The sequence below is a fragment of the Phacochoerus africanus genome, chromosome 15 (genome assembly GCF_016906955.1).
Source record: "Phacochoerus africanus isolate WHEZ1 chromosome 15, ROS_Pafr_v1, whole genome shotgun sequence".
Lineage (NCBI taxonomy): Eukaryota > Metazoa > Chordata > Mammalia > Artiodactyla > Suidae > Phacochoerus > Phacochoerus africanus.
Genome location: NC_062558.1, coordinates 88,454,589 through 88,481,962, shown reverse-complemented (window position 1 = coordinate 88,481,962; position 27,374 = coordinate 88,454,589). Strand labels below are relative to the sequence as shown.

The 27,374-nt window shown below is 44.8% G+C and overlaps 1 protein-coding gene across 5 annotated transcripts in view; it reads right to left on the bottom strand.

The window, feature by feature from the left end:
* Positions 1-6,481: 6,481 nt before the first annotated feature.
* LDB3 (LIM domain binding 3) overlaps positions 6,482-27,374 on the bottom strand; it is a 60,661-nt gene continuing 39,768 nt past the window's right edge. For all 5 annotated transcript variants that reach the window (XM_047759980.1, XM_047759979.1, XM_047759987.1 and 2 more), the window contains 5 exons: positions 22,967-23,384; positions 21,623-21,803; positions 20,626-20,746; positions 14,207-14,322; positions 6,482-9,154 (listed from right to left, as the gene is read on the bottom strand). In XM_047759980.1, the coding sequence (XP_047615936.1) occupies positions 9,065-9,154; positions 14,207-14,322; positions 20,626-20,746; positions 21,623-21,803; positions 22,967-23,384 (926 nt within the window). In that variant the 3' untranslated portion in view covers positions 6,482-9,064. The remainder of the gene's footprint in view (positions 9,155-14,206; positions 14,323-20,625; positions 20,747-21,622; positions 21,804-22,966; positions 23,385-27,374) is intronic.

Sequence of the window (27,374 nt, the reverse complement as noted above, 5' to 3'; positions counted from 1 at the left end):
CAGACTTCCTCCACAGAGGGAACAGAGGCCCTTTGGATTCACATCCTTCCAGCTCAGCCACCAGTGAGGGAAGAAAATATTGCTCTGTAAGCTCCAATTTCAACAATATCCCAGGGGAAGGTTCTGACTGTTCTGGCTTGGTTTGCAAACCCACCTCTTGAACCAATCACTGTGCCTCAAGGGGCAGGGTCTGTACCAGAAGAAAGGATAAGAAGAATATGCATAAGGCCTTCCATCCACCTGTGAAACAGGTAGATGTGGAGACGGCCGTGAGACATCCAGGGAGGCAGTAGAGCAGAAACTAAATACATGAGCCCTGAGGCTCAGAGGAGAGCACTGCGCTAAAGACGTGAATGTCTAATGGCTCAGAAAAATAGGTGCTTGCCTTGACCAAATTAATGGCAGAATTTATCCCACAAGCTCAGTGAACAGATTAAGTCAATATCATTATTCAGATAATCTTTCAAATGTATTACAAAGACAGTTAAGTAGGATCAAACAGTGAAGTTGCTCATTTAAAAATACATTGTTTAGGGGAGTTCCTGTGAGCTGTGGCATTGCCATGAGCTGTGGTATAGGTCACAGATGTGGCTCGGATCCCTTGTTGCTGTGGCCATGGTGTAGACCGGCAGCTACAGCTCTGATTGGACCCCTAGCCTGGGAACTTCCATATGCCACTAGTGTGGCCCTAAAAAGCAAAAAAAAAAAAAAAAAAAAAAAAAAAAAAAAACCAAAAAACCCAAAGAAACCCCATCGTTTAGGAGTTCCCTGGTGGCTCAGTCAATTAAGGATCCAGCATTGTCACTGCTGTGGCATGGGTTAGATCCCTGGCCTAGGAACTTCTGCATGCCGCTGGTGTGCCCTAATTAACTAATTAACAAAAACCATTGTTTTGGAGTTTTCATTGTGGCTCAGTGGGTTAAGAAGCTGGCATAGTAACCATGAGCATGTGGGTTCGAGCCCTCAGTGGGTTAAGGATCCAGTGTTGCTGCGGTATAGGTTGTAGATGCAGCTCTGATTCGACCCCTAGACTTCCATATGCTGCAGGTGTGGCTGCAAAAAGAAATGAAAAGAAACAAAACGTTGTTTTAAAAAGAAAGCAAATCTCAGAACAGTATGTATAGTGTGACTCCAATTAAGTAAAACACAATGTGATTTCAGGAAACAATACTGTACCACATCCACACAGAACTAATGTTTCCCAGACTTCGGACATCTGCATACAGCCCTTCGCCATATTCATCCAGAGCTGTTTGCTGAACAGCTTTGACATTTTTTCAAGTGAAAAGTCTTATAAGAAAAAATTTATTCTTCTGTCAAAACTGAAATCCTGGAGTTCCCGTCGTGGCGCAGTGGTCAATGAATCCGACTAGGAACCATGAGGTTTCGGGTACGATCCCAGGCCTTGCTCAGTGGGTTAAGGATCTGGTGTTGCCATGAGCTGTGGTATAGGTCACAGACATGGCTCAGATCCGGCGTTGCTGTGGTATAGGCCGACAGATGTAGCTCCAATTCGATCCCTAGCCTGGGAACTTCCATATGCTGCAGGTGTGGCCCTAAAAAGACCAAAAAAAAAGTGAGGTCCTTTACTTATAGTCTAATATTTATTTCATCTCTTTGCAACTGGCAGGCAACCTGGCAGGGCGGCCTAGAAGGCCCTCTGTGCCCTTTGCTTCCTCCCCTGCTGCCATCTCCTTACCTCAGCTCTCAAGACCTGTGCCTTCATTATGGCAGAAACATTCCCTTAAAGCCTCCACATTTATTTTCCCCTCTACCCCAACTCTTGGTGTGGTTGCTTTCTTCCTATCATTCAGACCTCAGCCCTGATGTTACCTCCTCAGCAAGGTCTTCACTGACCACCCACCAAAAGTAGCTTACCCCAGCCCCCAACACATAGCTCTGTCTTTTATTTTCCCATAGCACTAGCACAAATTATATTGATTATGTATTACTTGTTTATTTTTTGTCACTTCTCTCTTTTTTTTTGTCTTTTGTCTTTTTGTTGTTGTTGTTGTTGCTATTTCTTGGGCCGCTCCCGCGGCATATGGAGGTTCCCAGGCCAGGGGTCAAATCGGAGCTGTAGCCACCGGCCTACGCCAGAGCCACAGCAACTCGGGATCCAAGCCGCGTCTGCAACCTACACCACAGCTCACGGCAACGCCGGATCGTTAACCCACTGAGCGAGGGCAGGGACCGAACCCTCAACCTCATGGTTCCTAGTCGGATTCGTTAACCACTGCGCCACAACGGGAACTCCTTTGTCGCTTCTCTTTAGAGGGGAAGCTTTATGAAAGCAGGAACCTTGTCTGTACTGTCATTCTCCATCACTACAACAGAACCTAACTACTTAGTGAGTGTGGAATGAAAAGTTACACTTCTGGAATATTATACAGTGCTAAAAAGAAATGAGCTATCAAGCCATGATAAGGGGCATGGAGGAAAAGGAAATGTATATTGCTAAGTCAAAGAGGCCAATCAGAAAAGGCTATATATACTGTATGATTCCAACTATATGACATTTTGGAAAAGGCGAAACTATGGAGACAGCAAAAAGATTAGTGCTTGTCTGGGTGAAGGGAGAGGAAGGGATGAGTAAGTGGAGCATGGCGAATTCTTAGGGAAATTTGTATGATATAATGGTGGATAACACATTGTTCAAACCCACGGAATGTGCAACACCAAGAGTGAACCCTAATATAAAGTATTGACTTTGGGAGTTCCCGTCGTGGCGCAGTGGTTAACGAATCCGACTAGGAACCATGAGGTTGAGGGTTCGGTCCCTGGCCTTGCTCAGTGGGTTAACGATCCAGCGTTGCCGTGAGCTGTGGTGTAGGTTGCAGATGTGGCTCGGATCCCGCGTTGCTGTGGCTCTGGCGTAGGCCAGTGGCTACAGCTCCGATTTGACCCCTAGCCTGGGAACCTCCATATGCTGCGGGAGCGGCCCAAGAAATAGCAACAACAACAACAACAACAAAAGACAAAAAGACAAAAAAAAAGTATTGACTTTGGCCGATAAGGATGCGTCAGTGTAGGTTTGCTGATTATAGCAAATGTACCACTTTGGTGGGGGATGTTGATAATGGGGAGGCAATGTATGTGAGTGATGGAAAGGCATTGTGTGGGATATCTGTACACCTTCTGCTCAATTTTGCTGGAAACCTAAAACTGCTCTAAAAATAAAGTCTTTTTTGCCCCCTTTTTGGCCACACCCCCAGCATAAGGAAGTTCCTGGACCAGGAATCAAACCTGCATGAAGCAATGACTTGAGCTGCTGCAGTGACACCACCAGACCTTAACTCACTGAGCCACAAGGAAACTCCTCCATACAAATTTGAGAATTATTTTTTCTGGTTCTGTGAAATATGTCATTGAAATTTTGATAAAGATTGCATTAAATCTGTAGATTTCCTTGGAGAGTATGGACATTTTAGCAATTTAATTATTCCAATCCATGAATATGACATTTCTGTTTATTTGCATCTTCAGTTTCTTTCATCAGTGTCATTGGTTTTCCAAGTACAAGTCTTTTACCTCCTCTGTCAGATTTAGTCCTAGGTATTTTATTCTTTTCAGTGTGATGATAATTGGGATTGTTTTCTTGACTTCTCTTTCTAATAGTTCCCTGTTAATGTATAGAAATGAAACAAATTTTTGTATATTAATTTTGTATCTTGCAACTTTATTAAACTCATTGATGAGCTCTAGTAGTTGTTTGGTGGTGTTTTTAGGATTTTCCATGTGTAGTATCTTTTCATCTGCAAACACGGATGGTTTTACTTTTCCTTTCTAAGTTGGATTCCTTTTCTTTTTTCTTGTCTGATTGCTGTGGCTAGGACTTCCAATATTATGTTGAATAAAATGACGAGAGTGGGTCTCTAGCTGTGGGTTTGTAATATATGGCCTTTATTATGTTGAAGCACATTCCCTCTACATTCACTTTTCTGAGAATTTTTATCATAAATAGATGTTGAATTTTGTCAAATGCTTTTTCTCCATCTATTGAGATGACTTTTTAGCTTTCATTTCGTTTTGTTTCTTTTTCAGCTACACCTGCGGCATATGGAAATTCCCAGGCCAGGGATCGAATCTGAGCCAAAGCTGTGACTTTTGCCACAGCTGCAATAACACTGGATCCTTAACTCACTACACCACGCGGGAACTCCAGTCTTTCATTTTGTTAATGGATGTATCATGTTGATTGATTTGTAGATGTTGAATCATCCTTACATCCCTGGAATAAATCCCACTTGATTGTGGTATATGATTCTTTCAATGTGTTGTTGAACTTAGTTCGCTAATATTTTGCTGAAGATTTTTGCATCTATGTTCATCAAGGATATTGGCCTATCATTTGCTTTTTCTTCTTTTTTTTTTTTTGTGTGTGTGTGTGTCTTTTTGCCATTTCTTGGGCCGCTCCCACGGCATATGGAGGTTCCCAGGCTAGGGGTCAAATCGGAGCTGTAGCCACCGGCCTATGCCAGAGCCACAGCAACTCGGGATCCGAGCCACATCTGCAACCTACACCACAGCTCACGGCAACGCCAGATCGTTAACCCACTGAGCAAGGGCAGGGATCAAACCCGCAACCTCATGGTTCCTAGTCGGATTCGTTAACCACTGCGCCACGACAGGAACTCCTCGTTTGCTTTTTCTGTGGTATTCTTGTATCAGGTAATGCTGGCTTTGTAAAGTGTTGAAAAACAATTTTTCAACTTATTCTGCGCACAAGTCCTCAGTGAAGAGGGCAGAAATTTTGGTACCAGGTAGTTATACCAAATTCTGATTCAGGTAGTTTATATTTCTTGGGTATTTGTGTAATATATATTCCTGCTGATGGTTTTCTCAATGTAATTTTTTCTGGATGGAAAAGTTGTAGGAGTTAAGAAAATGAAGTAGGAGTAAGAGCCTTGTGTTCTGACCTTACTCTATTGGTGATAAAAATAACTAACATTTACACTGCAATTTTCTTCCAGAAGTTAATAAATTTGGCTCTCAAAACAAAATGCAGGTGTTATAACTTTCAATTTCAGGTAGAAAGGCAGGCTTAGAAAGACGCTCCTGATATTACCCAGGTGGTACTAGATCAGTCTTGATCTAAACACTGGTATTATGATGTCAAAGTCCATGTTTATTTCATGGCACCTGGCTGCCTCCCTAGCTGGTTGTGTATGCTGGGAAGCCACTTCCCCTTTCTGGGCCTCAGTTCTTACATGTAGAAAATGCCCAGGTGTATCACTTAGATTCTTTCCAACTGTAAGTTTGTTTTTTTGTTCTGTTTTGTTTTGTTTTTTAATGGCTGCCACCTGTGGTATATGTAAGTTCCAGGCTAGGAGTCTAATTGGAGCCACAGTTGCTGGCCTATGTCACAGCCACAGGAATGCCAGATCTGAGCCATATCTGTGACCTACACCACAGCTCATGGCAATGCTGGATTCTTAACCCACTTAGCAGGACCAGGGATCAAATCTTCATCCTCACAGATACCAGTTGGGTTTATTACTGCTGGACCACAACAGGAACTCCCCAACCTTAGGTTCTATGACTATAAGCCTTCTTCTCTCCATCACCTATTTGAAAAGTTGGTATAGCTTTAAAAAGTACCAAAATAAGAGTTCCCATTGTGGCTCAGAGGTAACGAATGCAACTAGTAATCATGAGAATAGGGGTTCGATCCCTCGACCCACTCAATCTGTTAAGGATTGGCATTGCCACAAGTTGCAGTATAGGTCACACACAGCTTGCATCTGGCATTGCTGTGACTGTGGTTTAGGCTTGTAGCTAGAGCTCTGATTAGACTCCTGGCCTAGGAACTTCCATATGCTAAACCTGCGGCCCTTAAAAAAAAAAAAAAAAAAAAGCACCAAAATAATAAGATTTTATTTCTACTTGTAATTGCACAGTTCTTTGAAAATCTGATTCAGGTACTAAACATCAAATAAATTATGAAAAAAGTCACTTTCTTTTAAAGTAATGCCTAGAAACAAAATACCCTGAAAAAGAATGAACTGGTTGTGTTAATAAACACATTACCCTCAAAGGGGGTCTTCATTATTTTAAAAAAATTCCATGAAAGGATTTTACTCTGAGCTTATTTCAAGACAAAATGTATGGAAGAAAATACAGCAATCTTTCTTGAAATGATGTTATTGAAAACAGAATAAAAATAAATAAATCTGAAATATTTAATCACCAAGTAACTAACTAAATAAATCTTTCCAAAAAGAAAAGGCTAAGTAAGTCTGGTCTTCAGGTTATTATTTACCTGGTAAATTCACTTTGTATGCAAAATATCTGTATTATTCACATATCCTTGTCTGTTTAAACAAGGTAGAAAAACAGCTGTTGGGCCACATAGCCAAAAGAGTAAGTGAGTTATATATTCTTCTCCTCAGGGCATTTTGTTTTGTCTCAAACTTTTATCTATAGCCATAGAGAAATAACCCACTTTTGATGTCACATGAAAAAACTTTACACAGAAAAATCTGTATTTGCACATCCGTTTTGGGGTTTTATTTTGCTAAAACAAATTCACACAGGCCAAAAAACATGCAAAGCATTTTTGTGCACACCTCTAACATACTTCAAAAATGTTAAAATTAAAAAAAAAAATCCCAAAGCAAGAATACCTGGGTTGAAAAGTTAACATTATAAAAGCTAGATTCCTAACACAAACACTGCAGACATTAAGTCACTCAGTTGCAAAAAGTTAATGTTTATAAATGTTAAATAAATGTCAACAATGAGGAGACAAGAACTGTAGATCCATAGTGTACTCCCCACCATGAACTATTAAAAACTGTGTTCGGTGTTGTAGGACACCCATAATATTAACCTGAAATAGATACAACCTTAACCCAAACTATCTGCTTTTCCTGCTACCTTTAAAATGGTTTTTGGTGGTGTTGTTATTGTTTGTTTTGTGTTGTGGTAAATATAAGAGTCCCTCAGAATCTATACTAGCTCTGAGAGGTAAAAAAAAATGATTCAATAAACAACTATGATAAAGTTATGTGTGTGTGTGTCTGTGTGTGTGTGTGTAACCTTTTAAAATGATACTTTTGGAAACTTAACTCTAGGGAAATTTTTTCCCTTTCTTTGAGACCGGTCCCTGATAATTTAATAGTTTTTTCTTTTTTCTTTTTAAAGAGAAAATCTGCCTAGAGCCTTTCTGTACAGTCAGCAACCTCCTTGTCCCTGTATATTTGAACTTTCCAAAAATAACAGAATGCTTGTTGGCAGCTTCTGAAAAATCTCTAGGCACTCCTGGCGGATTTCACTCTGCCTGGTGCTTTATATTCACTTTCTCACGGCACCAAAGGTCAAGTAGGGCCCTGTGATAGGAACACATTTATGTCCTTCCTAGTGCTCCCCGGGGGATGTTGGTGGCTTCACCCTTCCTTGTAAAAAAACAAAACAAGACAAAACATACGCCTCCTGCTAGAGACATATCTAGCTGCTTCCTTCTCCCTCAGGTAGAAAGTCAGTCCTCTGGAAGCCTTAGTTCTCAGAAGAAAAAGTGTTCTGATGCATCCTCATAAAACATTTCAAACGTGCAAAGAGAAAATCCAAAACAAGAGTGAGAGAGAGTAGCAGTGAGTTGGAAGAGCACCTAAGTATTGTGCTCCAGTGAGAAATATCCACTCAAACCTCCTGCCTCAGTGCCGTGTGCTGTGAGCATCACAACAGCGCTTCGTAAAAGCGGAAGACTATACCATTTCCAACCTCAGACACTAAGCTTCTCTCTTTATCACCAAACAACTTTAAAATGCTTAACTCAAACTATCACTAATATTTTAAAGAAGTTTGAAGACCCAAGTCTATTTCAATAAGTACTTAAATAATTGCTAGATCAACTTAGCTCCTACTTTTTAAAAATACTGGCCAAAATGGCACATATGTATCCAACAGGCCATCTCTCCCTTCCAGCAGGCAACACAACTATATATAATCAATATGCCGTGTTTAAAGGACAAAAAGGTTGGTACTGCTCTGATGTGGGAGCTCCTGCCAGCTTCTGCGTTATTACTGAAGCTGGCAGAAAGAAAGGCTCCTCTTCCCCACCCAGAGTGTGGGCATGTCCTCAGCCTATTCTGCCATCCTGTTTCAGACACTGTCTTTCTCTCTTCCGCAGGTCACTAAGCCTGTTGAGGGAAGGGATGCTGAGGAAGACTCTATCAGTGAGCCATCACAGGATTGGGAGTGAAACACATGCACAAGACAAGACATTCATGCCAAACACAGCCCAAAGTCATTTTAAAATCTCTCACACACAGCAAAGCAAAACTGGAAAAACCCAATTCCACTTTCCCACCACAATTCAAAAAGAAGCTAAGCCTTCTAGGGACACTGGATGTTTCAGACTGAAAGAGGGCAGCCGAAGAGCCCTCCTTTCCTCAGCTGTTTGTGGTGCCAGCCCTGTCCTTGCCCTGTCTATTGCCCAGCAGCTCCCAGAAGCCATCTCTCCGATGTCTGGGCTCCCTTGAGAATGTCCAAACCCCGGCAAGGTCTGAAGTCTGATGTGCAGAGGTAGCTCCATGACGCGAGTCACGGAATAACACTTCCTTTTTTGGTGAAGAAAGCCCAATTGGTCTTAGCTAACAAGCTCTCAGCTAGGGCTCTAAAAATACCCTGCAGTGAGGACTGTTTGGCACTTCATTTTGTTTGCCAGAGGCGCTCTACACAACTCTGGAGAACGCTTCCGATTCTCCAAAACTGCTCTGAGCTCTGTCACTGCTCTGGTGAGCTCAGGGAAGTGTATTGCTTTGGGAAAGTTAGGTTTTTTTTTCACGTTTGAGTTCTTGGAATTCTGTCCTCAATGTTCGAAGTACAATTCCAGTCTTGGATTAATGACTAGCTTGGTTCAGGAATCTTCATTTGGCTTCTAGGCTGAACTATGCAAATACACGATCTGTGTGCAGAAGAAAGGACTAAAGTTATACTTCAAAGGGCTCAGTCACTTCTGGTCTTCTCCTTTCCCCCCAAAAAAGAAACATCAGCCTCCTTGAATCCTTGGTTGCCAGCAGCAGCAGCTTCCTGCCCGTTCGCATCAGATGCCCTGGGCTCCCTACACGTTGATGGCGTGTGCATGCTTCTTGCACAGGGGTTTGTCCTTCTTAGAGTAGAATGGCTGCCCCTCCAGATTCACATGGCAGACCTGGGACAGAGAACAGACAGGCATGAGACAGGCCTTGCAGCCCAAGAGGCAGGTGGACATGAGCAAAAGATTTCAGCTATTCCTTGAAGACAAAGCATTGTCCCAGGCAGATGGGAGAAAAGGCAACAACCTCTTTCTCCCCAATGCACATGCTTAACAACCCCAAGTGGATGGGTTGAACTATATGAAACTTAGAATATGGAATATGGAATAAACAAATTAAATTAATGGAATGCAGAACATATATATGGTAATCAATGGAAGCTATCCAAAATTTATAGGGAACCAATACAAATTCGTAAGTTAAAATCTACAGAGATAATTCACTAAATTCACTAAAGAAATACCGTTAGCAAACTAACAAAAACATCAGAAAAAAAATTATCCTCACTGATAATTAAAGGAAAAATACATTCAAAACTTCATGAGATACCACTAGGATCTGTTAATTGAGCAAAATAAAACAAAAACAATAAAATAAAAAAATAATAAAAATAACATAAAAATGGGAGTTCCCATTGTGGTGCGGTGGAAACGAATCTAAGAACTATGAGGTTGAGAGTTCAAACCCTGGCCTTGCTCAGTGGGTTAAGGATCTGGCATTGCTGTGAGCTGTGGTGTAGGTCAGCAGCTGCAGCTCTGATTTAATCCCTAGCCTGGGAACCTCCATAAGCCATGGGTGCAGCCCTAAAAAAGCAAAAAATAAAACAAAATAAATAAAACAAAACAAAAATGCCTTGTCACCTTCAAGTTTACATGACTATAGCCCAAAAGTGAAAAAAAATAATCAGTCAAAAGTCAGCAATGCCCAAAGGGGATTAGGCCTCCTTGTCACTGCTAGGGACACGTGAATCAGCCCAGCCTTCTGCAGGGAATGTGGCAACACTGAAGAGAAGCCATGAAGATGTGCCTGCCCTGTACCCCAGTAACACCACTCTGGAGAATTTCATCTTGCAGAAACTACTGCACAGAATAAGAAAGCAACAGATGCTCAACCACAAACTGAAAAACCACTAATATTTCTCTCAATGGGGATATGATTAAGTTAATTTTTATGGTACATTTTTCCAATGAAGTGCCACCAGGAAAAAATAAATCAAATATGGCAAAGCCTTCGTAGGGAAATAACTACATTTTAAAAACAGAGGCAAAATCATATATGCCTATGATGACAACATATGAGTACATTTTGAAGATGGTGACATCACAGAAAGATAGGAGATCAGTAATATTTGTTGAGGCTTATGTGGGTCAAGTAAAATGCCAGACCCTCTGTATACACAATGTCATTTAAATCTCATAAGAGCTTTATGGGATAGGTATGACTTTACCCCATTTCACAACTGAAAGGCTGAAGCTCAGAGATCCCCAGTGTCTTGCTCAGGTCACAGACCCAATAGGTTGTAGAGCTGGGAATCCATGTTTGGGGCTACAAGACTCTAGTTCCTTTTTTTTTTTTTTTTTTTTTTTTATCTTTTTGCTTCTCTAGGGCCGCATCCGAGGCATATGGAGGTTCCCAGGCTAGGGGTCTAATCGTTGCTGTAGCTGCCGGCCTACGCCAGAGCCACAGCAACATGGGATCCAAGCCGAGTCTGTGACATACAGCACAGCTCATGGCAACGCCGGATAATTAACCCACTGAGCAAGGCCAGGAATTGAACCTGCAACCCCACGGTTCCTAGCCGGATTCGTTAAACACTGCGCCACGACAGGAACTCTAAGACTCCAGTTCTAAACTCATTTTTCCCATACCCCACAGCAGAGAGGGGCTATGTTGACTCGAAATTGTTCTGGGCTTATGGACTTGTATTGAGGTTGTTCACTAACTTTGTTGGACTCCCAGTATGTAGTCTGGCCCTGGGTGGGCAATCTGCCAACTGCCAGAGTCAGCTGAAGAGTCACATAGGCTGGAATGGACCCCAGCCTCAGAAAGGGCACTAAGGATCCCTAATGGGGAGCAGCACTGGGGACCACATCCAGGACACTGACATGAGAATAAGTGCAGGTGGAGCTCCCATGTACAGGTAAGCAAGAGGATGGAAAAATCACCCTCATGAGATGAGCTTGGGTCAGTGAGCATGTGCCCACTCTGAGAGAGTTGGAGAGAAAGTGGCATCATGGTGGTCCCATGTGTAAGGCCCTGATGGCCCAGTTGAGGATGTGATACTTGAGACTGACAGGGCTGCCAATGGGCTCTGGAAGCCAATGACCTAAAAAAGTATCTGAAAACATCCTAGCTGGATGTGGTGATACTGAGTGTAACCAGGCTCCTGTGGTGGCCTCACTGTGGTAACAACTTGGAGACAAGTCTAAGAAGGTAGCACCCAAGATCCAACTGGTGAGGGTGGGTTTCCGGAAAGATAGAAAGGCAGCTCTGGAGAGCCTTGGCAAGGAGCTGCTGGTTGGCATCTGGGGCTCTGGCCAGGAGATCCTGCCTGGTCTGGGACTGTGCTGGTTGTGAGAACTTTGGGATGAGTCAAGCTGGAAAGGGTGAAGACCAAGGAGTGAGCAAGGACAGAGCTATAGAGGTGGTTTGTTGGTAAGATGAGACAGAGGGCAGGAACAGTCATTGAGAGGTTGTGCTCACTGTCTTGGGCCAGGAGACTGCAGATAGGATGCAAGGCAGCTTCATGGTAGAAGAGGCCTCCAGCCTACCCAGCACAGGGGAGCAGCAGAGATGGTCTAACCCCTAGGTTGCAAGGTCAAGTGGCAGTAGGGCCAGGCTGGGAAAGAGTAGAGGCCATAGACAGTGCTGACCACAGATTGGAAGGCAATGAAATCAGCCAGCTGCTGCTGCCCTAGGACTACCTGAAAAAGTTACACCCCAACTAGACTTAGAGGAAAACAACTAGACTTAGAGGAAAAGAAGGGTCAGCAAGTCATCTTTCCCCAAGTAAGGTAGGATTCATATCCTTTCCATTAGAACTCAAGTGCCAAAGCCAGACAGGAGCTAAACACTCATCCTGACCCACACCGCCCTTCTCAGCCTTCATTTTACATGCCACGTGAGGACACAGACACACAGAGTTAAGACAGCCACATGACGATGGAAGCAGAGATTGGAGTTATGCAGCTATAATTCAAGAAACACCAAGTGCTGCTGGCAACCACCAGGAGCTAGGAGAGAGTATGGCCCTGCTGGTGCCTTGAATTTGGACTTCTAGCCCTCAGACTGTGTAAGAATAACTTCTATAGTTTAAGCCATTCATTTGCAGTACTTTGTTACACCAGCCCTAGCAAACTAATATACAGAGTGAAGACAATACTTCCACAAACAGGAGGGGATGTGGAAGTGAAGTGTAAGAGCTGAAGTGAACTGCAGTAAACTTTATGACTAGGGTTGTCCTATATCATAAGTCTATAAAAATTATTCAGTTTTCAATGACACAGATCTCTCACACATTCCCAAAATTGACCGTGAGCAGCTCTGATAAAAAAAAAAAAAAATGCCAGTAGTAGCACACTGACTTTCCCAAATAAAGTTTAGTTAATTACAGACTTGCATTACAGGGCTTTATCAGGGATGACTATTTTTCAACTGTAATGCAGAGTCTAAATGTCAGCAGCCTCACTGCAGTGTCCCCTCCCCAACCTAAAGCCCTTGGGAAGGAAAATGCCAATCTCACGATAAAAATGACCTGGCTGTTCAGCAGAAATAAACTGCACATAGTTAATACTTAATCTAGGTGCTACCTCCTGGCAACTACATATCAAGAACAGGACTATTTAGGAAAATGAAATGATACTCAGTCCTGCTTTCTAAAAGTTCTATCAAAGAAACCTTATCTCAGCTTTTCATAGGATTAGTCAATAAGCTCCAATTGAGTGTTCAAGGTGAAAATTTGGGGGAAAACCCTTGAGTCACTTCATTATATTTTTTAAATTGAAATATAGTTGATTTACAATGTTGTATTAATTTCAGATACACAGTAAAATGATTTAGTTATACATATATCTATTCTTTTTCAGATCATCTTAACCTATAACCATAGGAAGCCACCCGCCCCTATTTAAATTAAAATATCATTTGCTCCTCCTATTTATTTATTTATTTATTTTTATAGCCACACCCATGGCATACGGAAGTCCCCAGGATAAGGGTCTAGTCGGAGTTGCAGATGCAGGCCTTTGCCACAGCTCACGGCAACACCAGATCCTTAACCCACTGAGCAGGGCCAGGGATCAAACCCACATCCTCATGGATACTAGTCAGGTTCATTATCGCTGAGCCACAACAGGAACTCCCCATTTGTTTTTTTTAAAACACTTTCCATTTTGTTTTATTATTTTTAAATTTTTTGTCTTTTTAGGGCCGCACCCATGGCATATGGAGGTTCCCAGGCTAGGGGTCGAATCAGAGCTGCAGCTGCTGGCCTACACCAAAGCCAAAGCAACGCAGGATCCAAGCCATGTCTTTGACCTATACCACAGCTCACAGCAATGCCAGATCCTTAATCCACTGAGCGAGGCCAGGAATCGAACCTGCAACCTCATGGTTCCTAGTCAGATTCATTAATCACTGAGCCACGACGGGAACTCTCCATTTTATTTTTATTTGTTTTTATGGCCCCACCCAAGACATATTAAAGTGCTCAGGTCAAGGATTGAATCTCAGCCACAGTCTCGACCTACAATGCTGGATCCTTTAACCCACTGCACTAGGCAAGGGATCAAATCTGCACCTCCAGCAGCGACCTGAGCCACTGAGGTCAGGTTTTTAACCCACTGTGCCACAGCAGGAGCTCCTCGCTCCTTGCATCTATTGAGATCAGTTCTGATGAGGCAAACTGCTTGTTTGCCAGATCCTAGGATACTCTGTTTTCTTTAATGAAGTGGAGAATAACAAAGCCACACTGGTTTATAAATCATTATTAGTAATAAAACTTTGCTCAAATGTGCCATATCAAGGCACCATAGTATTTGCCCATTTTAAAAAGTGGTCAGGATATTAGAATGCCAGAGTGGAAAGGGATGTCGTGGGTGGGTTGTCTGACCTCACTTGGTCCCTCCTGCCCTCTCTGAGAAAGTCAGGACCCCAGGCTAAAAACATACTGCGCAGATGAAGCAGGTGTCGTGCCAGGTATGCCCCAGGGCTTCGATAAATTTGTCACCAGCCTCCACGGGGAAATCACAGCCATGACACTTGGTGCTGAACAGGTTGACATAGTCTGAAATGAAAGGCAGAGTTAGGACCAGCATCCAGGCAGGCTATGAGGAACAACTCAGACATATTGACCCAAGGTGAGAACAACTCCCCAAACCACTGGGCTGGAGGCAGTGGATAAAACCTAACTGGTTACTTTTCATCTTGCAGACAGGATACTCAGGTACATGACTGGCTTTTTCCTTTTCCAATAATTTGCAGTGGTGCAGATTCAGATTTAGTCATCACCGTGTGCTGGTTTGATTTATACTTTCTGGAACTGTCATTAACTTTATGCAGGGTGATTTTCTCTTCTGCTTCTGTCACCTCTATGGCCCAAACAGACCAATCCCCCGAAAGAAAAAAAAAATTCCTATTTCCCAGCAACTATGCTTATTTTGGAAGAGTGAGAGCCCCTAACATTTTAGAGTTATAGAATGCTTTTTGCCTGGCCATTCTTCTGTCACTGGGCATTCTGTCAGCCTCACTACTAGAAGCAATATTTGAGCTATTTTATTGGGACATGACCCCTCCCCCAGCCAAGGAGATAATAATAACAAACATTGTTTAGATAATGCTTTATAGTTTACCAAGCATACTCACATCAGTGGTATTATTTACTAGTATCTCAAAATCAAGGTCTATATATTAGTTTTCTTGGTACTCTCAGCAGAGTGTCTACTCACAAGTTGGTTCCCAACACATATGTATTGAATGAATAAGTGAATCAATGAATCGATAAAGCAGTGAATGAACTTTACATAATCCCTCGGAGACTGAACTACTATTGTTTTTCTGTTTTGTTTTGTTTTACTTTGTGGATGAGGAAACTGAGGCTGGAAGGGGTAAAGGGCCTAGCCAGAGTCACACAGCTGGGACACATGGGCCAGGTCTCCTGCTTCTCAGCCACAATTGTCCTGGCTAGGTCACAGGCAGTATCTCTATTGCCCTCACTGTAACACTTCCAGATTCTTCTAGAAAAGGTTGATGCCTTTTACAAAGCCTTTATTCCCCTAGAAGTGTACTTGTCTCTCCACAGCCTCCACCACAGTTGGGTTTTTCTTACAGTGATGTTTCTGCTCAATTCTCCTTGTGGACAGTTTGCCTAGTCACTGTCTTAGACCACCTGCTGAGAGGCAGCGTGCAGTGGGGATTACAAACTTGGGGTTCTGAAGAAAGAAAGACTTGGGCTCAAATCCCATCTCCATTCCGTAACTGTTCAAATATGGAACAAGTCACCTAACTTCTCAGTGCCTCAACTTTCTCATCTGTATACTGGGAATAACTATACTACCTAACTCATGGGGTTGTTATACAGATAATAATGAATGTGAAGTACTTGGCACAAATAACTCAAAAACGTTGGCTCATTTTGAAGGTCATAAAAATGAAAGGAGGGAAGGGAACATGATTTGAGCACCTACTATGTGCAAATCCATATGAGTCCTTTTCTATGTTTCTTTTAATCTTTTCTTTTCTTTTCTTTTTCTTTTCTTTTTTTTTTTTTTTTTTTTGGTCTTTTTGTCTTCTTGCCATTTCTTGGGCCGCTCCCGTGGCATATGGAGGTTCCCAGGCTAGGGGTCGAATCGGAGCTGTAGCCACTGGCCTATGCCAGAGCCACAGCAACACAGGATCTGAGCCGCGTCTGCGACCCACACTACAGCTCACAGCAACGCCGGATCCTCAACCCACTGAGCAAGGCCAGGGATCAAACCCCATGGTTCCTTGTCGGATTCGTTAACCACTGAGCCACGACGGGAACTCCTGTTTCTTTTAATCTTCACGGCAGCTCTGCAATTAAGTGTTATTCTCAGCTTAAAGATAACGAATCTGGGAGTTCCCGTCATGGCACAGTGGTTAACGAATCTGACTAGGAACCACGAGCTTGCGCGTTCGATCCCTGGCCTTGCTCAGTGGGTTAAGGATCCAGAGTTGCCATGAGCTGTGGTGTAGGTCGAAGACATGGCTCGGTTCCCTCGTTGCTGTGGCTCTGGTGTAGGCTGGTGGCTACGGCTCCGATTAGACCCCTAGCCTGGGAATCTCCATATGCCACGGAAGCGGCCCTAGAAAAGGCAAAAAGACAAAAAAAAAAAACAAAGATAATGAATCTGGCTGTAGAGGTTCCATCAAACAAGCAGTAAAGAGCTGGATGGACTTAAAGTTCATCCACTCTCCCTGATTTTACGCTGTCTCCAGGTATCTATTTGCCATGCATGGAGCCTTGATAAGTTTTATCTCTTGCATATTTTTTTCCAATGTATGGTTTCCCCTTGGGGGTTTAATTACACTTTGTCATACAAATGTTCTTATATATATACCACAGTCCAATCCTGCTTCTGAAAGAAGACTTAATTTCTTCAGTAGGCAGAAATCTATCACCTCAGCAGAGCTAGGAAAACATCACTCTGCTTCCGTCAGAAAGTTATGGCAAGTCTATGGTTCATTCTGTGCTCTGTAGGAACTTAGGAGTATGGGGTGAGAAGCAGGGCTGTGGGCTAACCCATCTCCACCTGAGGGCAAGCTCTGCACCACATGCCCAGCTGGTCTCTAGATGCCCTGGATTCTCTCTGTCTTCAGGCCTCTGTATGAACCAGGTCCTAGGCTTGAAAAATCCTCCCCATTCTGTCTGCCTGAACCTCTGCAATCCTTTGGACTGCCTTCCTTCATGGAAGATCTCATTCCCACTCCACTCAAGAGAGATGAGACAGCCTTCCTGAGAGCTTCTCCTGGGCTTCTCTCTCTCCCCTCTCATCCATCATCCATCCATCCATTCATCCGTCCATTGTCTCTTAGCTGTCCATTTACGTGCCAGCATATCAGATGTTGATGGGTCTGCTTGAGGTTTTTCAGAACACATACCCTCTCATCTATGCTCAGCATCCTTCACAGGAACTAGCACACATTTGATGGATGAATAATGAATGGTCAAACAAAGATATGTTCCAAAAAACCGTATTAGTGATTCCTTCTCCTGTTGTGCATCCTATGTGTTTTTTTAAGAGATTAAGCTCTTATAATGGCTTGAATTTATTTCTGGAATGTCTAGTCCTGTCTATTGATTAAATATTTTTTGTTTTAAACTTGATTTTGTACTATCTGGAGAACTGCCACTTTGTTTTAGAATTTGGTACCACAGGTCTGACCCTAATACATTAAAATTAAAAAGGTGGCATTTTTCCACCTCTATTCCACAAAAGGAGAATATAATTGAATAAAGTTTGTGCATGGGCCTTTCCCATCAGGAAAATAATCTAGTTTCTCATTTATGTATTTCTTCTTTTATTTCTCCTATTAGATCTTTGTAATTTCCTTTGACTCTTTTTTTTTTTTTTTTTTTTGTCTTTTGAGGCCCACACCCATGACACATGGAGGTTCCCAGGCTAGGGTCAAATCTGAGCTGTAGCTGATGGCCCACACAATAGCTGATGGCCCACACAATAGCCACAGCAAAGCCCGATCCGAGCCACGTCTGCTACCCACATCCCAGCTCATGACAACGCTGGATCCTTAACCCACTGAGTGAGGCCAGGGATCGAACCCGAAACCTCATGGTTCCTAGTTGGATTTGTTTCTGCTTTGCCATGACGGGAACTCCTTATTTGACTAACTCTTATGCCCCAAGTTGAATTCATACCCTGTATTTAGTGGATTTTATTGCTATTGTAAAAGGATTTTCACTCATCAAATCACAGATGCTCTATGTTGAAAAAGAGTTTAGTGCTTTACTAGAACAGTGATTCTCAAACTTTAGAATGATCTGAAGTGTTCATTAAAAAAATATGGATGGCTAGGCCCCAACCCTCAGAGTTTCTTATTCAGCAGATCTGGGGCGTGGCCTAAAAAGATCTTGCATTTCTAACAAGTTCCCAGGTGACGCTGATGCTGCTGGTCTTGGGACCACACTTGGTGATTCCCAAACCTAACTGAATATCAGAATCACTGGGTGGGGGTGGGGCACCCATGAAATCTTGCTTCTGGAGGTCTGGGAATTTATCTTCTCTATATTTTTAAAGTTCCCTGGATGATTGTGATGCCCTGCCTGGGTGTGTGCTGCTCAGGTTCACACCTGTCTTTGAGAAGCTCTCTTACTTGCAGACAAGATATTATATATTAAAATGTTAGCTCATCATTGCAGCCAAATGAAATCTTTTTGAGTCTAGATCCTATCATTCTGTGTCTTCTAAGTTGTTGATAAAAATTGTGACAAGGTTCCACAATGAGATATACCTCTCACTCACCAGGATGGCTGCTGTCAAAATAAAACAAAACAACAACAAAACAAAACAGAAAATAACAAGTAACAAGAGTGGGCAGAGATGTAGAGAAATTGGAATACTTCTACCCTGTTGAGATTGTAAAATGGTGCAACATGGAGGTTCATGGAATTTCCTCAAAAAATAAACATAGGAGTTTCCCACTGTGGTGCAGTGGAAATGAATCCAACTTGTATCCATGAGGATGTGGGTTCGATCCCTGGCCTCGCTCAGTGGGTTAAGTATACGGTGTTGCCATGAGCTGTGGTGTAGGTCTCAGACGTGGCTCAGATCTGGGTTCACTGTGGCTGTGGTGTAGGCCAGCAGCTGCAGCTCCAATTCAACCCCTGGCCTGGGAACTTCCGTATCCTACAAGTGTGCCCCCTGCCCCGAAAAAAGAAGATCATTCTTTAGCAATTCAACAATTGGTAAATTGTTTCTAATGCTTTTTCTAAAATAAAAATTAGACTGTGTTATTTCCTTACTTAAAACACCTCAATGACTTCCATTGCTTAAGGAAGTGGTTTCAAACTGTGCTCCTCAGAGAGCTGGGGGTCTCCTGGAGCCAATGTGGGGACAACACATATTGCCCACTCACTGTGGGCAGCTGTTCTCTCAAGAGCTCTGCATGCATTATCTCAATTAATCCTCACAAGAGCTTCTGAGAGGTGAGGAAGAAGCGACTCAGAAAGGACAAGCGTCTTAACCATGGTCACACAGTCTGGAAGTGGGGTCTGTCACAGTGCCTAGGGATGAGGCTAAATATGCTTCCCCATTGTCTTCTCCTAACACTAGACTATCCTCTTCCTGGGTCTTCTTACTCAAAACATCACTTTTGAAAATCTTTTTTGGGGGGTTTCCATGGAGAGGAGCAGTGGTAATAGTGGAAATCTATCACAAGCCTCAGACACAAATTATGGCTTATCACAACTTATGAAAGTTATAATGCATTTGATTGACAAATAATAGCAATTTGTGTTGGTACCACAGCACTTTTATTAATTATGAGTCATTAGCATTTGCTTATAAAACGGGAAAAGGCAGGTGTTATCTTCTCCCTTTTACAGATTTGGAAACTGAGGCCAGAACAACTGAATGGCTTATTTAAAGTCATTCAATGAACTTCAGAGCTAGAAAAGAAAATTCACCAGTACCTAGGAACCCAAGAAGTTTCTTTTATAATGTATTATCAGAGGAAAAAAAGTTTTGTTTTGTTTTGCTTTTCCCCTTGAGGAACTGGAATGTTTTCTCCTTTCTGGTTTTAAAGTAAACTAACTTACTGTGTTTCTCTTTTCACCCTCAAATTTGCTACCCGATCACTGCAGCTCTGTTATTCTTCATAATCACCATGTTTGCTTCTCCCTCTTCTACTTAGTGCTGATTTGCTGGTTCTATTGTCTTAACTTTCATGTTTATGTTACCTTTGTTGGAACCTGCCTCAAATCCTTATCTGAAAGAGGGAAGCTATGAATAAATGAGTGTGTGAGGGAATGAAAGACTAGTTAGCCAGGATGCCCAGCTCAGAGTGCTTTGTCTTCAGAATTCACCATAATTGACTCCAAGTTTTAAGATAACATAAAGCATTTTGGGGGGAACTGAGTTTAGGGGAATTCAGACAAGGAGATGGCAGGACTCTGAAGGGACATCAAAGTCTGGTAAACATCACAGGAGCTGGGAGGGGACTTGCCCGTACTTGATGAGTTCCACACTTTCTCTGGTTGAATCCTCACCTCAACTCTGGGAGGCAGGTTTTGACTCCCCCTTTTAATACAGATGGGGAAAATGAGGCACAGAGACGTTTAGGAGCTCACCCGGGGTTACAAAACCAGCTTAAGGTGGTGCCTGGAACAGAGCCAAAGCTTTTTCACAAAGGTCAGAGCCAAAGCTTTTTCAGACCAGACCTTATGGTCTCCAAATCAAAATCATCTGAAAGGTTTCCCAAGCAGTCACAAGATGCCAACTTGTGGTCCATATATTTGGGGCAGGGAAGACAGCAAAGATTGAATGTATGTGAATGAGAATGCCTACCCCTTTCTCCCAGACAGTGGGGCCTCCCCACAGCACAGAGATCCTACCTTTCTCACAGTAGGGCTCCCCATCTTCCATGTGGAAGAGGCTATTCCCGAAGGGCTTCTTGCAGGCTGCACAGACAAAGCAGGTGGTGTGCCACGTCTGTCTCAAGGCGTGCATCACTTCCTGGGGAAAAGAGCCTCAGCTTAGGACAGAAAGGTCCAATGGGGAGAAGGAAGCAGGCCTGACTTCCCTACCAGGCCCTGGCCACTGCCAGAGCATCTCTCCTAGAGCAGGGCAGGAAGGCCCAGGAAGTGGGCCTTGGACATGCCAAGAAAGGCTACAGGTGGCAGAGGAGGGACTTATCCAGTGCTTGCTGGGTGCCAGCTTCTGTGTGTACTCACATAAGCTATGATGCTTAACCTCCCATCAAATCTGGGAGGGAGGTACTGCTTGTTACTGCCACTTTACCAAATGGGCATTGAAGGTCAAAGCCACATGTGGTTCAGGGCCACAGGAGGGTGCATGGTGAGGTCTGGCTTTGCAGAAGCTCCACCACCACTTTAAACTCTGTGGTCCCAGGATGTAATCATCTCTCACTCAGTTCATTTGTTCCCTAGATCATTGGTGGCAAACTAACTTCCTTCCAGGATAGAAATGGAGTTGTTCTTGCTCTGCTAGCAAAGCAACTTCTTGGCTTCCAAAGGGGACCCACAACCTCAAGGAGGAGGAGAGATTGGCTGGAAAAAAGATAAGGATCAGGGAATTCCCATTGTGGCACAGCGGAAACAAATCCAACTAGTTTCCACGAGGATGCCGGTTTGATCCCTGGCCTTGCCTAGTGGATTGGGGATCCAGCATTGCTGTCAGCTATGGTGTAGGCTGCAGATGAGGCTTGGATCCTGCATTGCTATGGCTGGGGTGTAGGCCAGCAGCTATAGCTCCGATTCATCTCCTAGCCTGGGAACCTCCATATGCTGTGGGTGCAGCCCTAAAAAAAGAAAAAGAAAAAAAAAAAAAAAAAAAGCTAACGGTCAAAGGAGAGGAACGTTGCCCACTTACCCCCATGATTTTGGTGTTGCACTTGGCACAGACTGGGGCGAAAAACTGCTCATAACACCGCTCACAGTAAACATTGTTCTGCTCCTCCACAAAGCATACATCTGCCAGGGAGGTCTTGCAGTAGGCACAGTTGAACTCTTCTGGGTGCCAGGAGCGGCCCATGGCTACCAGAAAGGGGCCCCTGAAGAAGCAGAGAACAGTACCTCCTAAGGCAGCCCCCAAAATTTAAGGAGATATTTCAAAACCTCCAAAAACATTCATACTTTGACCCTGTAACCCTGACTTTTGTGACTGTTCTAATGAAATAACGTGAAATTCAGATAAAGCTCCATGCAAAAAGATGCTCACTGCTGCATTGCTTACAATAAAGAGAAAATGGGAAGCAACTCAAACATCCACTAGTAGGGGACCATGTAAGTGTACCATGGAATATTCATTCAATTGACTATTGATAATTATAATAAGAAGAGCAATGACAACGGTGCTGATGGCTAGCATTTATTAAGCGTTTACTCTGTGCCAGGCACCACTCAAGAAGAAATTTGCATTTATTAATATGCTTAATTCTCACAACAATTCTATGAAGCAGGTACTATTATGATACCCTTTTTCTGATAAGGAAGTTGAGGCACAGAGAGGTTAAATTGTTCAAGGCTATAGGACTACAGGCCCAGGACACAAATCTGGTTCCAGAATAGTACTCATAACAGTGGAAATGCTTTATGTTTTAGTTTTCACTTTTTGGAATTTTCTAATTCTTTTCTAATAAGTATATTCTCTCTAATGATACTTTGTTTTTAAATGAAAGTATACTGTTTACATATATCAGTTTGGCCCCCACACACATGCACATACTATAAACATACTGTATCCAAACAAGCCCCACCCATGATCCTTGGCTTCTATGCATGAAATGACTTGTTTTCCTTTTAGTGTGGCAGATGCCCACCAAAGCCCTGAGCAGCATGGGCCTGTCTGTGGAAAGACCCAGAAGCAACCCTAAAGGAAAGCTGGGTCAAACCAGCACTGTCTGCCAGCTTGCAACATGCCCAATAAACCTACCAGCCAGACCTGAGATTCTCAGAACCCAGCCTTAGCCTGAGGGGATGGAGCTGGCACAGGCACTGCGCTGAGAGCTTCACCCACTTACCTCATGGAATTCTCCCAACTTCCCAGGGATGTGCGTGTCCCATAGGTATGGAAGCTAAACCTCAGAGAGGGTCAGACCAGAAGGTGTCAGACCACCAGCCTCAGGTCTGCCCTGCACTCAGTCCTCTCCCTACAACTGCCCTCCCATCCCCCTATCTTCCCAGTGCCCCAGCCAGGAGAAACAGCTGATCTTACCGGATGATGCTGTTGCAGTGGCCACAGAGCGGAGTCCGGCTGCTGGCTGGGAAGCGCTCGGCCCTCTGGACAGTACCCCTGGCAAGGGGGGACACCTGGGGACCCTGCAGCGGTGGGGTGTAGGCAGGGGCCCCTCGGGGCAGGCTCTGCTTGCTGATGGAGGTGGTGCTTTTCCCCGGGGCAAACTTCTGAGAGAAGCTGTCATCTGTCACCCATGGGGGGCGGCTGGCAGACTCCGCAGGGCCCCCACTGTAGGGCGTGGGGTTATAGCTTGGGGCTGGTGAGGGGGTATAGGCTGGTGCAGGTGAGGGGGAGTAGGTGGGGGCAGGGGAGGGGGTGTAGGCAGGGGCAGGGGAGGGGGTGTAGGGGGTGGGACTGTAATTGGCCCCTGGGGATGGGCTGTAGGTAGATGCAGGCACTGCAAGCCAAAAATACCCAAAGAAACAAGTGTCAGGAATTCATTTCTCCCAACTTCCTCCACACCCAGCCAGAGAACTGTAAAAGACAAGTTTAATATTAGAGCAGCCCAGTTCCAATTTTTGCAGGAGACACATCCCTGCACTTCTTGATGGCCTCAATTTGAATTTGCAGCAGGGAGCCAAGGGAGATAAAGAGTCATCAGAGCAGAGCCCTGGGAGCTTGGACAGGCTGGGAAGGAATAGAGCTAAAAATATCTGCAGCTGTGTGGGGTGGGGCAGCCAGGCCTTGGCTGCTAGAGGCCCGCAAGAGAAGGCAGTGGGGGGCAGGGGGTGCCAGGCAAGGTTCATATCTGGATCCCCCGGGCTGGGAAGAGGGTGGAAGTGGGTCAGCCTTGGCCTTGACTAGAAGATGCTTTCGGATGCACTCTGACCAGTGATTTGACATCTGAAATGCCTCAGTGGCATGCATTTGCTGAACCTGGACTGAGTCCAACCTTCCAGATGACCACGCAGTTAGGTTTTCAAGTTCAGGTTTCAGGTTTCTTGGCTTGACTAATACTCGGGGGGGGGGGGGGGGACACAGTATTTTGGTTTGACTCAGGGTTGAGGGGTCTTGAAGGAGTCATTCAGAGGGGACCTGGGTACAGATGCTGGGGTGACCCAGCCCAGGCCTAGCTGCTCCCTCAGCCTGTGGCTGCCTCTGGGGGACCCAAGCTCCCCTACATTACTGTGGTGGAAAGTGTGGTGGAAAGAGTGTGTCTGATACTGTGTAGAGGTTACGGAAGAAACCGAGGGCAGGAGGAGAATGCACTGTCCCACTTCTGGAACTCCCTTCTCCAGCTCACTGAGAGCTGAACACCTTTTTAGGGCAGCAACACAAAGAGGCATAGCAGCTGCTCACTCAAAGCTGTCCCAGGCCTGGGCCCTCAAAACCCAGACTTCTAAGTTCTGCTGCCTCCCATTGCAAACCCTACCTGGGGCAGACCCAGCTGCATCTGGCACACATGGTCCTGCCAGCTTCCCCTTCTAGGGAGGGCAGATCCAGAAGTCTCTCCTCATCTCCCAGTCTGCTCCTCTGGAAAGAGGCCTCATTGTCCCCACCTGATTCTTGAGTCTGGCCTGGTGAAGAGCCTATGCTGAGGCAGCTCCTGTCAGGCTCCAGCTTAGAAAGGAGGGTCGGTTATTTTCAGGGCAAAAAGTCCTGGCCTGGCCTCTGGTCTCTCCCACCTGGTTCCCCGGGTCTACCTTCGATGGCCTGTGGCTTGCTGCTCCAACTCTACTACCTTCTACTCCCAGATGACTGGCTGTTCAGAGTTGGGTAACTTGGAAACCCCAGTGCTGGGAATGCATAGGGTCCAGGCCTGTGCCACTGAAACCATCCTGGGAGTGTTGCTGGTTTCCAAAGGTAAAACCTTCTCAGAAGGAATCTTCTGTCCACTTACTAAGAGGCATATAACAACAGGTCATCTGGGTTAGTTCTTTCTACAGCTGAGGTCACTGAAGCTCAGACAGAGACAGTAAGTGGCAGAGTCTCCAAAACCATTCTATCACCTCAAGCTGCCTCTGTAAAAAACATCATTCCAATTTCCAGAAGATCTGGGTGCACCATGTTATGGAGTTGTAACTATCAAGCTGGAGGAGACCCCAGGCTCTGGTGTGTAGCACAGCCATTGTTCAGGTTCCAGCTCCTACCACATCCTGGCTGTGTCCTTGGGCAAGTTCCTTAACATCTCTAGGCCTGAATTTCCTTGTCTAAAAATGGCAGTAGTAATCGTTAGTACCTTACAGGGTTGTCATGAGGATTAAGGGAGATAAGAACTACTTAGTACCTGGCACTGTGCATGTGTCACTAAATGTTAGTGAGGATGGTGAGGAGAGTGACTCCTGGGTCTCATGGTCCAGATGAACTATCAGCTCATCTTAGCCTGATGGTCCCCTGAGGAGCCCAGCTCAGGGAGACTATAGGATATAGGGAGGGGGAGATGTGACACTCTGAAGTCAGGTGAACTGGGACTGAGTCTACTTACCACTGATGCTAAGTATGACACCCCTGCCTGCCTCACAGGGTGGGTGCCTACCCATGCATTTTGTAAACTTGTGAAGCCCATATTTGAAATGTTGTCACCCTCCCTAACAGCATGGCATAGCTACAAAGTGCCCAGAGCAGAGGGTCTCAGTGTGCTGGGGGAGGAGTGATGAAAAGGGGAAGAGGGGCTTCATCCCTCTCTGTTATGAATAGTGGGGTTCTGCACAAGATTTTTTATTTCCTTTTTTGTAAAGTGGGGGACCTCTGCTAAATGGGATTATGAATGAGAGCCCTAATTCTGTGTCATCCAATACACAGCCCTACGTGGCTATTAAGCACGTAGGCTGAAACTAGTCCTCATTAATATGGGCTGTAAATATAAAACACACACCAGAATTCAAAGATGGTACAAGAAAGTAAAATACCTCATTAATAATTTTTTTGTTTGTTTTTAAGGCTGCACTTGCAGCATATGGAAATTTCCCGGGCTAGGGGTTGAACTGGAACTGCAGTTGCCATCCTACACCACAGCCACAGCAATGCCAGATCCTTGATCCACTGAGTGAGGTCAGGGATCGAACCCACATCTTCATGGATACTAGTCGGGTTCTTAACCCACTGAGCCACAATGGGAACTCTGGTTTATTAAACTTCCCATTTCACTAATAATTTTATATTGTTTATACATTGAAATGGTATTTTGAATATACTGAGTTAGATAAAATACATTGCAATTAATTTCACCTGCTTCTTTTTACTTTTTTAAAAATGTAGCTACTAGAAAATGTATTGTCACTGGACAGTGCTGTCCTAATCAGGACAACGGTTACCAAGTACTGACTGCTTTCACGTGCCAGGCCCTTGTATTATTTCAGGTAATATTCCATGCAATCCAATGAGGCAGATAGTATTTTCAAGTCATTTCACAGATGAGGAATTGAGGCTTGGAGAGCTTAGGTGACTCCCTCAAAGTTGTGGAGCTAGTGAACCATCTAGCTGAATCTGGAGCTCAGGCAGCAGGACTCAATTCCAGATTCCCTGCTTAACCACTCCCTAGGCAGCAAAACAGGCTTTAGCAAGCTCTTTCCACATCTGGCCCTTGCCCACTTTTCCAGCTTCCCTCCAGTAATACTAACCCTATTCTCTCTGCCTGGCAGCCATTCTCTTCCCTCCTCTGGGAAGACTTCCAGACTCCATGATCAACCCCCCACCCCCCCTTCTCTAAACCCCCACAGCACAAAGGTCTAAGCAGGTCAGAAGCATGCTGGTATCTGGGCCCGGGTGGGAGTCATCTTGACCCCCGGGTAACTACTCCCCTAACCCCCTCCAGCTAAAGTCCTTCCCTTATTCGAGGAGGACCGGGCGGGCAGCTCCTCTCTGCCATAGCACCGCGCCCCAGGTGAGGATGGGGGCGCGGGGATACTGCTTCACAGCTCCTTCCCTCTGTGCCCTTCACCCTGGCTGGCCATACCATCCCCGACGTGCCCGGAGAGATCTGATATCCCATCTCCGAGCCCGGGGCTGTTGCTATTTCTGCTTGACGGAATGAAGCCCGTCCAAATTAGAAGGTGATATTTCATCTCTAATTGGCGAGTTCAAAAGGCCCCTATCGCACTCGGCGGCTCAGGAATATGTAATTAAACAAGGTGATTTCTGACTCATTCCAGGTTGTGCCCGGCTCCCGAGAACAGCCGGCCCCCGCCTGGCCCGCGGGCCTACGTAGCCTCCTCCGGCCTGCACCAGGCCCCTCCGCCCACAGCCCCCTCCCGAGCCCCAGGTGCTCCAGGGAGCGGCCGCCCAGCCTCGGCGCCGGCGATAAGATCCCGACTGCGAACGCCATCCTCGGCCCGGAGGAGCCCTCGCCGGGGCTGCGGCCCAGGCCGCACGCGGGCTCCCCGCCCTCTCCGGGGCCAGGAGCTGCAGAGGAGAACAGCGGAGGGGGCCCAGGTCCACGATCCCGGTT